Source organism: Culex pipiens, chromosome 2 (genome assembly GCF_016801865.2).
Source record: "Culex pipiens pallens isolate TS chromosome 2, TS_CPP_V2, whole genome shotgun sequence".
Classification (NCBI taxonomy): Eukaryota; Metazoa; Arthropoda; class Insecta; order Diptera; family Culicidae; genus Culex; species Culex pipiens.
In genome coordinates this window covers 3,852,233-3,868,761 of record NC_068938.1, presented here as the reverse complement: position 1 = coordinate 3,868,761, position 16,529 = coordinate 3,852,233, and the positions used below count along the sequence as shown (strand labels likewise).

The 16,529-nt window shown below is 34.0% G+C and overlaps 1 protein-coding gene across 8 annotated transcripts in view; it reads left to right on the top strand.

Annotated features, from left to right (window-relative positions):
- The window catches only part of LOC120412454 (slowpoke-binding protein-like), a 141,199-nt gene that overhangs the window by 49,984 nt on the left and 74,686 nt on the right, over positions 1-16,529 (top strand). For 3 of the 8 annotated variants that reach the window (XR_005604817.2, XR_005604816.2, XM_039572925.2), the window contains exon 1: positions 15,019-15,644. The exons of 1 other annotated variant lie outside the window; for it this stretch is intronic. Coding sequence is in view for 5 of the 7 variants with exons in the window: in XM_039572925.2 (XP_039428859.1) it covers positions 15,639-15,644 (6 nt within the window). In the remaining 2 variants the exon portion in view is untranslated. 4 more of the 8 variants (XM_039572921.2, XM_039572924.2, XM_039572920.2 and 1 more) reach the window with 4 other exon arrangements.

The window sequence follows — 16,529 nt, the reverse complement described above, 5'->3', positions numbered from 1 at the left end:
GTATTTTTATGGCGTTTGTTTTTTTTCTGTTAAGGATTCTTTGTTATACACTATTGGAATCTGAGGTATTATTGATTAGGATGGAACGACATAAAAAAGAAACCAACGAAAGAATCTCAACTCAACCTGCCATACGTCACGAGGCGAGGTGGATAATCTGAAATCAATTCTCCGACCTTTTCCACGTCGTTCAGTAGGTTACGGGATAATCAATCATCCGCCGGGGCGTCGGGTGTCCCTGTGACCTCAATTTCACCCCGCCGATAGTCCGCTGGCATGTGTTTTTCAAACCTCAGTCGAGGGCTTCTTCCACACAGTCGATTATGTCGAACCTGATTGAAACGTAATCCTCATTAAGGTGATTGAGAGAGATATTAGCGGGGTGTATTTTAGTAGAGTTGAACCCAACCGGATGCCATCGGTGGATTAAAAGAGATAATCTAGATTTGCGAAACATGAGGCGTTGATTTCCCTACAATGTTGTTTGAGGTTATTTAGCTAAACAGATTTTTACTACTGTTTCGTCCCTAATTTAAAAGGTCAAATATATCAAAATGAAAACTGATTTATTTCGCTGAATTTGCGCCTCCAGCCAAATCGTTCTGCAAAAACCTTTCGGAAAGCACACAAACATCTCATTTCTGTGTGGTCAACCACACGCTTCCCTTCAATTTGGTAAACCAAGCCAGCAACCAGCCAGTGTTGCCAGACGAGATTTCTTTGCCCGGAGGATGTTTCCGGTGAAAAGCATCACCGAGTTGTTTACCCTCTCGCCCAAGCAAACTCACAAATGGCAGTGACATTTGAAATTCATAAAGGAAACCCCCGCCGTAATGCTTTTCCGCAGCATGGCTGGAGACTGTTTGTATCGGGTCGGTTGTGGTCCCCCAAGTCAGCTCCGAGAAACCAACACTGACTCTGTCGAGAGGATAGTCCGTGATGGCAGTCGAGCGGAACCCCAACCTGACCGAACAGCACACGCCTACGCACGTGCTGCCAACAGAGTTTGATTGAATGTGTATTTTTTGTTTAAAAGGGCTCACGTGAAATTAATTTTAAACTACTTGGTCGAAAAAAGTGCCCAGAGAAAAATGCCCCCTGCTCCACAAGCGAAAAACGGTTTACTCCAATATTTTTCATACAAAAATTACTATTTTCAAACACTAATAACTAGGGTTAGTGAAATTTCACGATTTCGCGGACAGCGTGAAATCCGTGAAATTTGGCCTTTTCCGCGAAATCCCGTGAAATTTTATGTTTGTGTGAAACTGTAACGATTTTTCTAAAAATAATTTATCTAACACAAATAGGAATAAACAAGATCTTATGAACCATTGTAGAATTAAGTGAGTGAATACACTTGGTTAGTGATTTTTGACGATTTCGTGGACGGCGTGAAATTCGTGAAATTTATTAATTTTCTCAAATCATGTTTGTTTTTCAAAATAACAACATAGTAAATATTTCATCCACACAGACTTTTTAAGTAAAATTTATTAGTTTTCAGTTGAAAAGCTAGATATGAACAATTTAAAGAATTGTTCAGATTTTTCAGTGTTTTTAGAAACTTACTAAGTTTAGTAATATTTTCATCTGCTGTAATAACAATATTACTGCTATTTTATTTGAAAGGTATAGTTCAAAAGAAATTAAAAGAACCATGCTTTGTTTTATTCAAAATAAAATGAATGCTTTGAAATCAACTTAAAAAAAAATACAGATTTTTTCTGAGTCCTGTTTAAATTTAACGATATTTGGTTATTTGGGTGGATGATTCCCGTGAAGGTTTAAAAATATACTATTTTTTTTGTTTTGTTTTAATTTTGAATAAAAATTTGGATTTCGATACAAATTATATTATTTTTTACTTTTGATTTAAAATTGAAATTTTGAAAAGGGAGATGAAAATTTAAAAAAAAATGTTAATATTTAGCACAAATCAAATTATTTCACTCATTTTGACTGGACAAGATTGTTAAATCTTGCTTTGATATGAAATTCAATAAATTGAAGCTAATCGGCGATAACTTTTTAACTTTATAAGTCGAATATTAAAAAATAGCAGTTCAATATATTAGAATACGCATGCCTTACATTTTATTTCAAAATATATATACAGCTCATCCATAAACTAGGTGGAAGTTTTTTTTGAATATTAGGAGATTTTTTCTGTGTCACGTTCAAATTTATGAAAGTTTTTTTTTTGTTTATTGAAGATTTATATATAATAAAGCATGAAAAGTAGTTTTTGTGATTGAAACATAAGATTTTCAGAGTTATTTTAACATTTTTCACGTTCCGCGAAATTTGCGTGAAATTTGGTGTTTTTTAATTGAGGTCCCCGTGAAATTTGTAATTTTCGAGCGTGAAAAATCACTAAGCCTACTAATAACATTTCAAAAAGATCGAATTTTCGAAAATCACGATTTGGGAATATTTGGATAAAAGTACCGCACCCTGCAGACAAAACCTTGAGAAAATTAGTATTTTCATACATTTTTTTATTTTTCCTTTAGGCCGTTGCAAATATTTTTTGAAGTTTATATCCCTCGATGTCCGGGTCGAAAGGAGGGGTGCGGTGCTGTACCGTAATTGAAAATATTTTTGATCGATCCCAGTCATGCTACATATGATTTTGAATGCAGGAAAATGCTTTTCTAATTGTTTTCAGTTGGTTAGACCTAAATTTCCTTTAAAATTTGGAAGTTTTTTGAAAAAATATTTTTTTTGGGTTATTTGGCCCAGAGTCCGAAAAAGGAACAGTATGCAGCTTTTGAAACAAGGTTTTAAAATATAAAGTCCCATATTCTGGGCACACAAGTAAAAATTTAAAAATTCGTCTTGTTAATAATACCATCAACTGGGCTAGTCGGAACACATGCAATGTTTTACACAATATCTCGAGTATTTTTAAACCAAGGATCCAATAAACAAAATTTTCATCTCATGTTTTTTTTTTTTGTTTTTGTGTGTCTTCAAAAAGGCAAAAAAATCAAATTTTGTTCATTGAATCTTTTCAAAACAAACTTCAGTTTGTTTGATATCCTCTAAAAAAAACCAGATATCGAATTCCCATATATATTTTTTTATTATAACTTAAAATCATGTTGTTTACGATTTTTGGATATGTTATATAAAACATCCAGAAAAAATATAGAAAAATGTATTCAGTTATTTGGTTTCGAGACCATAAAGCATCACACAAAATTTTCAATTGAAGAAATCAAAAAAATATTTTTAGGATTTTTTTGATTTTTTTTTTTAGATAGAGAACTAATTCAACCATAAATCTGCTGTCCTCTTTCAGATGGAAGCCATTCAAATGTAATTTTAAATTTTGAATAAGTGTTTATAAGACCACTTCAATTTTTTCGGGATTCCAGGATTTGCAAAAAACGTTTACCGAAAATTCCAGTATTGCTGTGATAATGCCTAAAATAAATTATAGAACCGAAAACTTAGAAAATAATTTTCACTCAACGTGAAATTTAGGATAAGTTTAAAATTGAGTGTTTAAAAAAATCAAATTACCTTTTATCTCCTTTAAGTCACAACCGCCAAATATATTTTCAACAATTTATCTTAATAAGCCACATTCATGCTGTCAATAACATTTTTAAGGTTTCATAATTTCAAGCAGTTGTAAACTTTGTCACAATTTTCACAACCAAACATGAATTTCCAGACCAAAATATTTGTTTTTTTTTTTTTTCATTTTCCGAAAAATCGGGACAAAATATGAATAAAATCTGGGTTTCAAAAATTCCCGGTTTTTTGAAAGTTCAAATTACCTTTTAAATCCATTTAAGTCACAACCGTCAAATATATTTTCAACAATTTTCAACAATTAAGCCACATTCATGCTGTCAATAACATTTTTCAGGTTTCGAAATTTCAAGCATTCGTAACTTTGCCACAATTTTCAACATCAAATATGAATTTCCAGACCAAATTTTTTTTTTTTCATTTTCGGAAAAACCGGGACAAAATATGAAAAAATCGACCTTCCTTTTTTTTTTTTTTTTTTTGCTCTCTTCCCCGCAACTGTAATCATTGTCGACGGATAGAAGCGTTGAAGGAAATTCACTAGATAAGAAGGCTTCATACAGGATAATAATTGCTCCAGAACTATCTAAGAAAACTGTATTCAAAATTTTGAGCGAGTTAACAACTTTTTTGGCAAATTCACCAAATGATAGGCAAATTTCAATAAAAACTGAAAAGAAAAATGCAAATTTAAATTTAAAAGAAACAAATAAAGATATCCAAAATTACTAAATTTGAAATAATACGTTTTCTGAACACATTGCGATTTTTTAAAGATAGAACAGTGATAATTTATAAATGTGAAAAAAGACAAAGGAATTTGGCAAATTTGTTATATCACTGTTCATATTCAAGTGATCCTTTTTTAATGTTTTTTTACTGTTTTGATATAATTATTGTTATTTATTTATAAAAAGATGCTGCACATGCAGTTTGACCAAATTATTTTTTATTGAAATACAATTTCTAGAACATTTGGGAGTACATATTGCAATCTCTATCAAAGTTAATTCCATGTTTTCGGTATAGTCAAAAATATTCTAAAGTTTTTTATGTATTCTTCTATCCAAAGCATGCCATAATAAAGCGAAAAGTACTTTTGGAAAATATGATAAAACCTTAATTCGCCATCTAAAAGCAATATTTTTTGGTAATAGGGTATTTGTCCCTATTTTGGGCCTACTAAGCCGAGCGCACTTTTTATTTGATGTATTCTCAAAGGCTGGTATAGGCAGCCTTGCTTTTATTACATGAATAAGTTGGTTTTTTGCTAATTCTCTTACTAAATCACATTTTTGACGAAAATACTTTATATTTCTGTATAAGCCCGAGAAACTGAAACATTTGTTGTCCCTATTTTGAGGATATTTCTTCTAGCATACGACCTTCTTTGTACATATTTTCGGCCTACCTTCTGATTGGTTGAAATCTCGAAGCACGTAGCGAACTTTTTTGACGTACGGTTCAGCCCCAGCTCGTACAGTACAGCCGCACAAATTCGGTCGACAAACATGCTCAATCATTGTGATGTTTTAAGCCACAAATCAACATTAGAACGATTGATTTCACTTGCATTACGTGCATAATTAGCTTGGACATGATTTATATCATTCTTTACGAGTTTTAAGCCTAATTAAACATTTGTTGCGTAGCCAAACCACAAGCACGTAATATGCAAGAAACACTGTAAATTGGGAAAAGCGCACACACACTGTGACAATTTGTAGAAGTGTCAAATGGACTGAATATAGAGCCATTCTCTGCGAAATGGACGAAGTTATTAATCAGTTATTTTAATGATTTGGTGGCAGTTTGGTGATTGTTTTTTTCAACGGGATTGTGCAACCCACAAATAAAAACATATTGCCGGTGGTTGGAGATTCGGAGGACGGCTCTCATTCGTGTGCTGAGGGATGAAAGCCGGGCGCTGAGTGTCAACAAGCGGTAAGCAAAAGTGGTGAAAATTTTCGCCTTAATGGGCAATTAGCGATTTGCCAAGAAAAAAGTGAAGAGTGCTATTTGTATTGCTTTATTTCTAATTTAGAAGAAAAAAGTAAATTATTCTTGCCTACGCAAAATGAAGAGAATGACTGCACGTATCATTATCAAGTGGCAGATTCCTGCCAGATTTGGTGAAATGCTCAATTTCGTTGAATTAAGTTTGGTAGACCCAAAATAGGTACTACACCCAAAGGAAAAATATATCTCAAAATCTGCAACAGTGGATTTGCTACAGAAAATGTCATATTTTATAACGTTTTTTGCAGCAAGCCCCTAGATCATTTTTGCCCGCGTGTAAAAATTTCAGCGATCTGCAGTTGTCACCAACACATATAACGCTGGCCCGTCCCCGAACAACACTCCAAAGAGAAGCATATGTTGGTGCTCTTTCACTCACTTTTCAACAAGCGTCCATGGCGCGGTGGTAGCGTGTCGGATCAATAACCAAGAAGTTGGTGGTTCAATCCTCGTTCTGTTAAGGGTTTTTTTTGTGAAATACAACCAAAAAGCCGTCGGTAATGTCGATAATTGTCGGTAACGGGCAAAAATGTCATACCCCTATATCGCAAAAAATGCATGAGGACAGTTTTCATGCAGATTCTGATACACTTTCATGCCGCCATGCATCACAATCATGCGACCGCCGTTTGGGTGTAGGCCCAAAATAGGGACAAGTACCCTATTTTGTCGAGATTAACTCAAAGATGTTGAGATAAACTCAAAAAATACTCAATAAAAAGCTATTGAAAATGAGGTCATTTTCGGACAATCATTGGCAGAACCGTAAAACTTTTCCGAAGGTTCCGTGATTCCCATTCGATTCTTTATATTTGTGTTCAAAGGAAATGTTACTTTTTTTCAAAATGATAGAAAAAATGTAAAATTGCTCAAGCCCAGTTTTAACTAAAATGTAACCTACCTTACAATTTACAGTTAAAGACCCGTTTCAGTAGCACGATTTCCCCCAGCATAACCCCAAACGAGTTATTGGGAGGGGAGTGGGATTGGATGGCAAGGTGAAACGCTCATCAACTCCGGCAAGAGAAAAATTGAAACGCTGCGGGCTCTGACATTTCACTTTGTTTTTCCGTGTGCTTTACTTTCTAATGACTCTTCAGTCCTGCTTGGCTGCCTGGGCTAGCCCAACACAACACTCACATGGCCTGATGGCTTCTGTTGGCTGTGTTGCTCTTCGTGGTTTTTTCGAGGGCCAGAAACGTGCGACAGTGCCGAAACGAGACACGTGCTTAAATTTTATCATGCGAAGCTGAGCGGGCAGTGGTTTTCAGGTGACCCAATTTGATTTTTTTTTAATTTATTGAAAATTTACTATTTTTTCGAAGAAGCGAAGATATTGAAGTGATCCAGTTGATTTGAGTGACATTCAATTCAACTTTTAATCCTCAAATTGAAAACCACTGATCCACGTCGTATCACACACATGACTGCACTCACCTGCCTTACCAACCATGACATCTTGGCGGTTGGCGGTTCTTAACTGCCTCCCACGTGAGCCATCCATTCCTATCCGGGCCAGGTCCATTGATGTTTGCTTTAAAGGTTGAGTCTGGATTAAATTACGAATGTTGATACAGCTTGCTGATGCGGAAGCAAGAAATCGAGGGAGGGAAAGAAAGCATCCTTAAAGTTCAAACCACTCAGGGCACTTTCGAACACATTTCGCCTCTGACGCAAAACGCACATTCTGAATGAACCCTCAAAGCACCCACGTGCGCAAAAAAATCATCTGCTCCCTGTTAGAATCAGAACGAGAGAGAAAATGGATTCGGTGGAAAACAGTGCGATTCATTCCCTGAAGACACCCCCATAAGCCTGAATGAAGGTTAAGCGACCTGACGAAAGAGAAAGTTCAAGCTCAAGCTGGGTACACGATGACGCCCACAAGCAAACAAATTATTTCGGTTCGAAATTGAGCACCTCTTTTCCATCAAATGCACACACTTCATCGCATTCACCCCCGACCACCAGTGGTGCGTTCATCTTCTGCAGCATGTTCAGCTGCGTATTGACATCAAAAACAGGCCAAAGTAAAAGGCCATCACGTGGGCGGACAGCCAGCTTATGCTGAAGTGCTACAGAATGATCCTACTCGGGTTCACTTACGCAGAACTGGTTGGGGGCGAGGGAGGGTCAAACGAATCCTCTTAAAATTTGATGAAATCTCAAGTTTCCTTTTCCCAAAATGCTATTTCAAGCAGCAAACCACTTATCAAACCCGCTTTACCCCCCTCAACTTATGTGTGCACACATATGTGAGTGGCCCTAATTGAACGAGAGACACGATGGCAGGTGCAACGGCATCATCACCACCACCAGAACGATGATACCCTAAGTACGCCGACCGACCGGTACGCGGTAATGTGGCTTAGGAAACCCTACTTGTCACGATGCTGCCGCTGCTGCTGTGCTTGATCCACCCTGACCAGCTGAACACCTCAAAAGGATATCACGGCCTGTCGTAGCGGGCTCAACACTACTCAGTGTTGTCGTGTCGTGATGGACTTTGGAGTTCACATCAAACGAACTGAGCTTCTGAATGATTAATTTGAAAGAGATTTGTGAATAATGTTTAGCAGAAGTCTTTGGGGGTCATTTTACCACGTTTAGTACCGTTTCATTTTTTTCAACAATATCAAATTACTCGTTATCTCTGTCTCAAAAAACAAACCTTGAAAGGTATGACTTTTTAATATTTTCTGTCAGAAACATTGCGATGTTAAAAAACAGTTATTCTAGGGCAATGTTCCCCAGCAACTTCACTAAATAACAAGTTTAGAGTCAAAGAGATCCAATTTTGCAGACATCGGATTTTTTTAAACGCATTTTTGGCCAGTTTATATCAGCCAGCGTCACCTTAATTTTGATTTGGAAAACGCTGTTTACAAATGACTACGTTATTTTTAAAGATCCCTAATAAAAGGTCAATAATAACTTTGAACCAGCGTTTTTCAACCGGTTAGAAATTCCACCCTGAGTGGAGAGGGATGTAGGGAATGAGGCAATCTAGTCTTCTTTCTTGACGTATTATAAACATGAACAAAATCCAATGCCTTCGAATGTATATGCAAAAAAAACCTTTTCTCCTGATTTAAAAATTTCTATGAAAGTTTATTCAAGTTATACAGAATTTTTACTTTTTTTTTTATCTTAGGTTATTTATTTATTAATTTCTCTGAGTTTTACATCCTACGAAATATGAACCGTTCTGAAAATCATCAAAAAAATAATGATGAAATAATTTTCACGAGATAAAAATATTTGTTCAATCAAGAACAACAGTTCGATAATTTCATGAAAAAGACAATTTTGGTTATATTTCTGTGAGTTTTTGGAAATCAAAACGGGAGTATTTGCTTTCGTATTTGCCTCTGCACATTTTTTAAAGTATATTTCGCTCATCTCTAACCAAAAAAGTTGAGACGAGGGCAAAACAATATAAAATTTAAATTACATTGTTCAAAAATTTTAATGAAAAACGTGTTTTAAAATACATTCTACACCAGTCCAGAAGTTTTGCAATCAGAAGTTTCCAAAATATTTAAGTATTAACGAACTTGTTTCTGGTAAAACATTTATTGCGATGCATAACATCGGAATATAACTAAACTTCAAATCATTCAAATTCTTAATTCGACATCGGAATATTACCACAGTTCAAATAAAGTTAATAGAGTTTAAACAAACTAAATATGATTATCAACACAAGAAAATGCATTTCTATTTCTAATTGTTTTTAGTTGGTTAGACCCCTTTATCCAATAAAAAAATAAGTTCATTAGAAAAATCCCCCCTAGTTCAAAATATGTTTTTAATAATTGCAGCGGCCTTATTCAATCTTTCAGACGTTAACAGTTTTTTTTTTCTTTTAAATCATCGTCAAACTGTAAGTATTTGCATTTTTTTTTTCAAACAAAAATAAATTTTAAGATCTTTTTGTAATTTTTTGCAAATGCATAAACAGGATGATTCAAATTAAATGATTTTTTGAGAGTGTTGAAAAATAAACTTATCTTTAAAAATCAGAAAATTTGATTTTTTACACTAATAATTTCTTCTATTTTTTATTTTGCAGAAAATGTTGTGCACATTTTTTCTATGGCTCACAAGAAGCTGTTTTGGGAGAATTGAACTTTTTATCACTAAAAATTAAATTTGCAAAATCCGTATTTTTATACCATCTTTTGTTCCATAGATAATTATGGGCAAACACTTTGTTGCGGAGCTTGGGTTTGAAAGTATTTTTCGATTTGCTTTCAATAACATCCTTCGAAGACCAAAATGGCATCTTTTGAGCCACAAAAATATTAGTACCTACATAATTTTCCGTTGAATTGATTTTTTGTAGATTTTTAATTGATTCTAATTTTGCGCAGAAACATATCTAAATAAAGAAATAAATACATTTTTCGAGGCTTCGTGAAGGATAGCTCTAACGAGAATAAACAATGAAAATAAAATAATAAATTTTATGATTTTTCAAAAAATGTAAAATTATTGTTATTGCATTACGGGTATCAAATGATTGGAATTTTTTCATACATTTCGAATGTCAAACCACTTTTATAAAAACACGCAAAATTTTCACAATATGGGTATCAAATGATCGGGATGTTTCATACATTTCAAATGTAATAACAACGTGTTTTGAAAATACTAAAAAAAAAATACAAAACTACGTATTTTCGAACAAAATTTCAGTTTTTACAATATAGGTATCAAACGATCAGGATTTTTTCATACATTCCAAATGTAATAACAACATTTTTTGAAAATACTAAAAATTTTAACAAAACTACGAATTTTCGAAAAAATACTCAACATTTCTGTTTTTACAATATGGGTATCAAACGATCGGGAATTTTTCATACATTGCGAATGTAATAACAACATATTTTGAAAACACTCAAAATTTTCACAAAACTACGTTTTTTCGAAAAAAAAATACTCAAAATTTCAGTTTTTACAATAAAGTATAAAAGAGCAGTTCTCTAGGATTTCGGTCATTCGATTTTTTTTTGTAGTTTTTAATCCGACTTAAACTTTGTTGGTGCCTTCGGTATGCCCAAAGAAGCCATTTTGCATCATTAGTTTGTCCATATAATTTTCCATACAAATTTGGCAGCTGTCCATACAAAAATGATGTATGAAAATTCAAAAATCTGTATCTTTTGAAGGAATTGTTTGATCGATTTGGTGTCTTCGGCAAAGTTGTAGGTATGGATACGGACTACACCGGAAAAAAATAATACACGGTAAAAAAAATTTGGTGATTTTTTTATTTAACTTTTTAACACTAAAACTTGATTTGCAAAAAAACACTATTTTTAATTTTTTTTTTTTTTGATATGTTTTATAGGACATAAAATGCCAACTTTTCAGAAATTTCCAGGTTGTGCAAAAAATCATTGACCGAGTTATAAATTTTTTAATCAATACTGATTTTTTCAAAAAATCGAAATTTTGGTCGCAAAAATTTTTCAACTTCATTTTTAAATGTAAAATTGAATTTGCAATCAAAAAATACTTTAGTGAAATTTTGATAAAGTGCACCGTTTTCAAGTTATAGCCATTTTTATGTATCTTTTTTCAAAATAGTCGCAGTTTTTTATTTTTTTAAATTAGTGCACATGTTTGCCCACTTTTGAAAAAAATATTTTTGAAAAGCTGAGAAAATTCTCTATATTTTGCTTCGTCGGACTTTGTTGATACGACCTTTAGTTGCTGAGATATTGCCATGCAAAGGTTTAAAAACAGGAAAATTGATGTTTTCTAAGTCTCACCCAAACAGCCCACCATTTTTCAATGTCGATATCTCAGCAACTAATGGTCTGATATTCAATGTTAAAATATGAAACATTTGTGAAATTTTCCGATCTTTTCGAAAACAATATATTCAAAATTTTCAAATCAAGACTAACATTTCAAAAAGGCCAAACATTCAATATTACGTTCTTTTAAAATGTTAGTCTTGATTTGAAAATTTCGAAAATATTTTTTTTGAAGAGATCGGAAAATTTCACAAATGTTTCATATTTTAACATTGAATATCGGACCATTAGTTGCTGAGATATCGACATTAAAAAATGGTGGGCTGTTTGGGTGAGACTTAGAAAACATCAATTTTCCTGTTTTTAAACCTTTGCATGGCAATATCTCAGCAACTAAAGGTCGTATCAACAAAGTCCGATGAAGCAAAATATAGAGAATTTTCTCAGCTTTTCAAAAATATTTTTTTCAAAAGTGGACAAACATGTGCACTAATTTAAAAAAATGAAAAACTGCGACTATTTTGAAAAAAGATACAAAAAAATGGCTATAACTTGAAAACGGTGCACTTTATCAAAATTTCACTAAGGTACTTTTTGATTGCAAATTCAATTTTACATCAAAAAATGAAGTTGAAAAATTTTTGCGACCAAAATTTCGATTTTTTGAAAAAATCAGTATTGATTAAAAAATTCATAACTCGGTCAATGATTTTTTGCACAACCTGGAAATTTCTGAAAAGTTGGCATTTTATGTCCTATAAAACATATAAAAAAATAAAAAAAATTAAAAATAGTGTTTTTTTGAAAATCAAGTTTTAGTGTTAAAAAGTTAATTAAAAAAATCACCAAATTTTTTTTACCGTGTATTATTTTTTTCCAGTGTAGTCCGTATCCATACCTACAACTTTGCCGAAGACACCAAATCGATCAAAAAATTCCTTCAAAAGATACAGATTTTTGAATTTTCATACATCATTTTTGTATGGACAGCTGCCAAATTTGTATGGAAAATTATATGGACAAACTAATGATGCAAAATGGCTTCTTTGGGCATTCCGAAGGCACCAAAAAAGTTTCAGTCGGATTAAAAAATACAAATATTAAAATTGAAGAAAAAAGACCGATTTCGTAGAGAATTGCTCAAAAGGAAACAGTACTAATTTAGCAATGTTTTTTGGAAAACTTTTGATTAAATTTGCTTGCTCACTTCCCACTTAAAGCAATTTATTGATTGTTGAAAACGCTTTTCCTAAGCTGGAATGCCAACATTAGGTGCCCGATGGAAATTGCCGATTTTGGTCGGTTGTGTTGTGTCGTCAGTGTGTAGTTGTGCCGCAATTTAAAATGAAATTCACAATTTATAATAATTTGTTTGAACGCATAAGTTTTTGGTTCCCCAACTTTCACATAAATATCCTGCGCCTCCATGAAAAATTTGATTTTAGTTAATTTAAGTGCAGCAGCATGGTGGTTTACATTGAAAATACAAAGCGCGTATACACTCAACCCCCGGTGGTTGGTCACTTTTTCGTTTGACACTTTTTTAGTTTGTAGGGGAGCTGGGGGTAAGACGGCCAGGCGGGGTAAGACGGCCACCCCACTGTTTTACTAAGTATACTAATGAATATTACTAAAATGTTTAGCAATACTGTTCCTCATGCTAAATAATGCATATGGAGTCACCTTTGCCAAAAATATTGTTTGAAATAGTATAAAAATAGATCAAAATAAACAAATAATTTTTGAACTTGAAACTGGATGTAATTTTCATGAATTACAACTTAGGCATTTTTGTTAGATAACAATATGTTTTCCTGTCTTCAAATATTTTTTCATGTTAAATTGAAGTTTTCCCTAGATTATGTCCCTCGAAAAAGTTTAGAAAATGCGATGAGCTATTTACAAAAATTGTTTAAAAAAATAATTTATTTGGGGGCAAGACGGCCACCTCCTCCGGGGGTAAGACGGCCACCCGTAATTTGTAGATTTTAATTGATATAGGTTATATTTTTGACGGTTTTTGACTATTATGACATATTTGTAGATAAGGAAACGCATTTTCAATAAAACTATCCATTTTTAATCAAAATGCTGTTAACTACCGTTTCGACAACATTCTTTACTGTGATATAGCAAAACTCATTGAATAGTAAGAAATCCTATCAAACTTTTCATAAAAATCGCTAATTTAATATTGTTTACATAATTTTGATTTACTTATTCTAATCAAAATACACAAACTAATTATTTTGCATCAAATTGTGTTTGTTTTGTAGTAAAAATTCACAGTTTTTCATAAAATGTGGTCGCAATAATATGAAATTCACTGAGCCAAAATATGAAATTTTTTAAACAGCATTTTTCTTCACATTTGAAACCTGATTTTTTCAACCAAAATAGATATGATGTTCAGAGAAGTCTGTTCAACCAACCTTGTAGGAATTTGGGTGGATTTAGCAAAGTTATTAAGTTAATTTATAGCACTGGCCGTCTTACCCCACATGGGTGGCCGTCTTACCCCGCGTATTTCATATATATACGATTTCAATTATATTTTTAAAATTCCTGAAAAGTATTGAAAATTGGTTTTTAGACTAAATAATTTATTTCATTTCTATAATGGACTAGTAGTAGAACAATATGTACGTAATTTGAGATCAAAATAATCTGTTGTGTAAATTTTATTAGACTTCTCCCTTAGGGTGGCCGTCTTACCCCCATCTCCCCTACCCCGTTGGTTGGTCAAAGTCAAACTAAAAAGTGACGATCTGTCACTTTTTACACGGCGCTCACGCACACTATCAAAACAAACGTTTGATAGTGTGCGTGAACTCCGTGTAAAAGGGGTGTCAAACTAAAAAGTGATACCGTTCGTTTGACAACAGTTGGTGTCAAACCATCGGGGTTTGAGTGTAATACGTTGTTTCCGCGAGATTGGTGTTAAAAAACAACATTTTCATGCAAAGTTTCACTGTTCATCAAAACTAAACCAACTTTATCCAGAATCAACTTAATCCAGATTCGACTACAAAGTAGACTCCCCTCCAAGTAATCCCCAAAATCCGTTAAACGTCCCTCCATGACACTCTGCCTTACATAAACCACGTGTGACAGAACCTCGGGGCGGGCGCACTTTTTGCGCACTTGTTGACGAGGGAAAGATGCGGGGGCGGCTCATTGCGCGCCCTTATTTACACACAAACACTTGGAAGGCTCCCACCTCCCTCGCTACCTACCGCTACCATAGTTCGCTAGAAAAGTCAGTCAGTCAGTTTGGCTGCCAGCAGCAACAGAAGCAACAGCAGAAGGCCCCGGAGGTTGGCCATAATTTCTGCCATCGCCAGTCATTCATTCGCTCGTCAGCAACAGTGCGAAACGGTTTGGTGTCCAAGCGCGCGCGGTTTTCTGGAGACTTTGGAGTTTTTTTTTGTGTTGGGGGCTAGAAGTTAATTGGTTGCCGAAATTTCGCCTGTGAAAAGTGCAAATTAGTGCGTGTCACGACGAGTGATTAATGAGTTTTTTTTGTGAAAGGAAAATAAAAGGAAAATTAACACAGGAAGACATTAAGTGAATGTGGATGAAAGGAAGCATGAAGAATTTCGTTGGTCGTACCGGATTGTGAAGCACTTCAAATGAGTGCAGTCGGTCCAGTTCCGGTGCATGGTAACTTAATTCGATTTATTACTAACGGTAGAGTTAATGTGAATGGAATTTGCCTGCTTTCAATCGCCAAACAATGGGCAATAAATGAAAAGTTTTAAAAAACTCTGTGAAAACAACAGCAATTGACAGTGTTGCCAGCACGACTTCCAATATGTGGAACGCAATAAATAATGTGTGGCAGTGCACATTGACACTACTGCGCTGGGAGGGAAAACGCTATCGATTTTCGAGGCTCAACAGTGGCACAAAACGTGACGAGAGGATTTTCCACCCAGGCTGGCAGGACCACCCCACAGCACACGTGCAAATAATATAATAATCCACCATCGTCATCGTTGCCTGCTCCCAGGGACATTTGAGTGCAACGGCGGGAACGGTATTTAGTGAGTGTGAATTAGCGTGTGTGTGTGTGAGCTAGCACACACACACAAACGTTCGAAAAAATGCGGGAAAATATTTAAAACTAAACAAAGAAAAGCAACAACGAAAAAAAAACTCTTGTGGGAAACAATTTGTTAACGAACGATGCTGCTCTGAGGCTGAGGCTAACCGAAAACCACGACAAACATGTGCATTTTACGGGCACATTCCATTCCTTCTTAGAGTTTTGCTAGTTTTTGGCGCGGTTGCTGTTGATGGATGGGGGTTGGTTGCGTTGATGATGACAAATAAACGAACGAAAAAAAACCTCGTTGAGGAAGGGCAGAGTAGTACAAAAGAGGTGGTCGGTGACTGGAATGTGGTGCTGCAGTTGAGATGTGTTTTTGGTGATTTGTGATGGAAAAAAGAATTTCGCAAAATTGAAAATAGTCATCAAACTGTTTTAACATTAACTCAATCAATGCAAAAAAAAAAATCTACAAAAAGCTTTTATAGCTCCATAAATATTTGAATTGCATTTGCAATCATCAAACCATATTCGTTCACACAAATTCAAAATGGTACTGAAAAGAGAAAATTATTGCACATTTTACAAAACATGCTTCAAATTCTTACTTTTCCATGTGTTGTATGTAAATGACTAGTATGTAACGTTGATAAATTTTGAAAACAAAAATATTAGTAGTTTTATATCTCCAAACATTTTACTTTAAAGATACATGAATCAAAAAGATTTTTAGACCATTGAGCGTTGAGTTAATTGACAGAAAAATTTAAGCAGGTCAATTTTTTTCTACAATTTTAAATTGTCAATACAATTAAAAAATAATGCATAAAAATAAAAATAAAAATACAAAAAAAACGATATGACACGTAAAAGACGTAGACTTCATCTCGTTTACAGATTTTTTAACAGTTCCTAATGTAAAATCACGCATTTGTTCTAACATGAAATCTGTTTTTAATGAGCTGATTGATTTTGTTTAAATCGGTTACATTTAAAAACATCTGTTTTCAGTTGCTTCCGGGATGTCCCGGAAAAAAATATTTCTCGTTTCCCAGGAAATTTGTAAATTTCCCGGGAATTCCCGAAATTCAAGCGAAAGAATACAATTTCTTAACTTTTTGGAACCAATATTTTGAAAATGC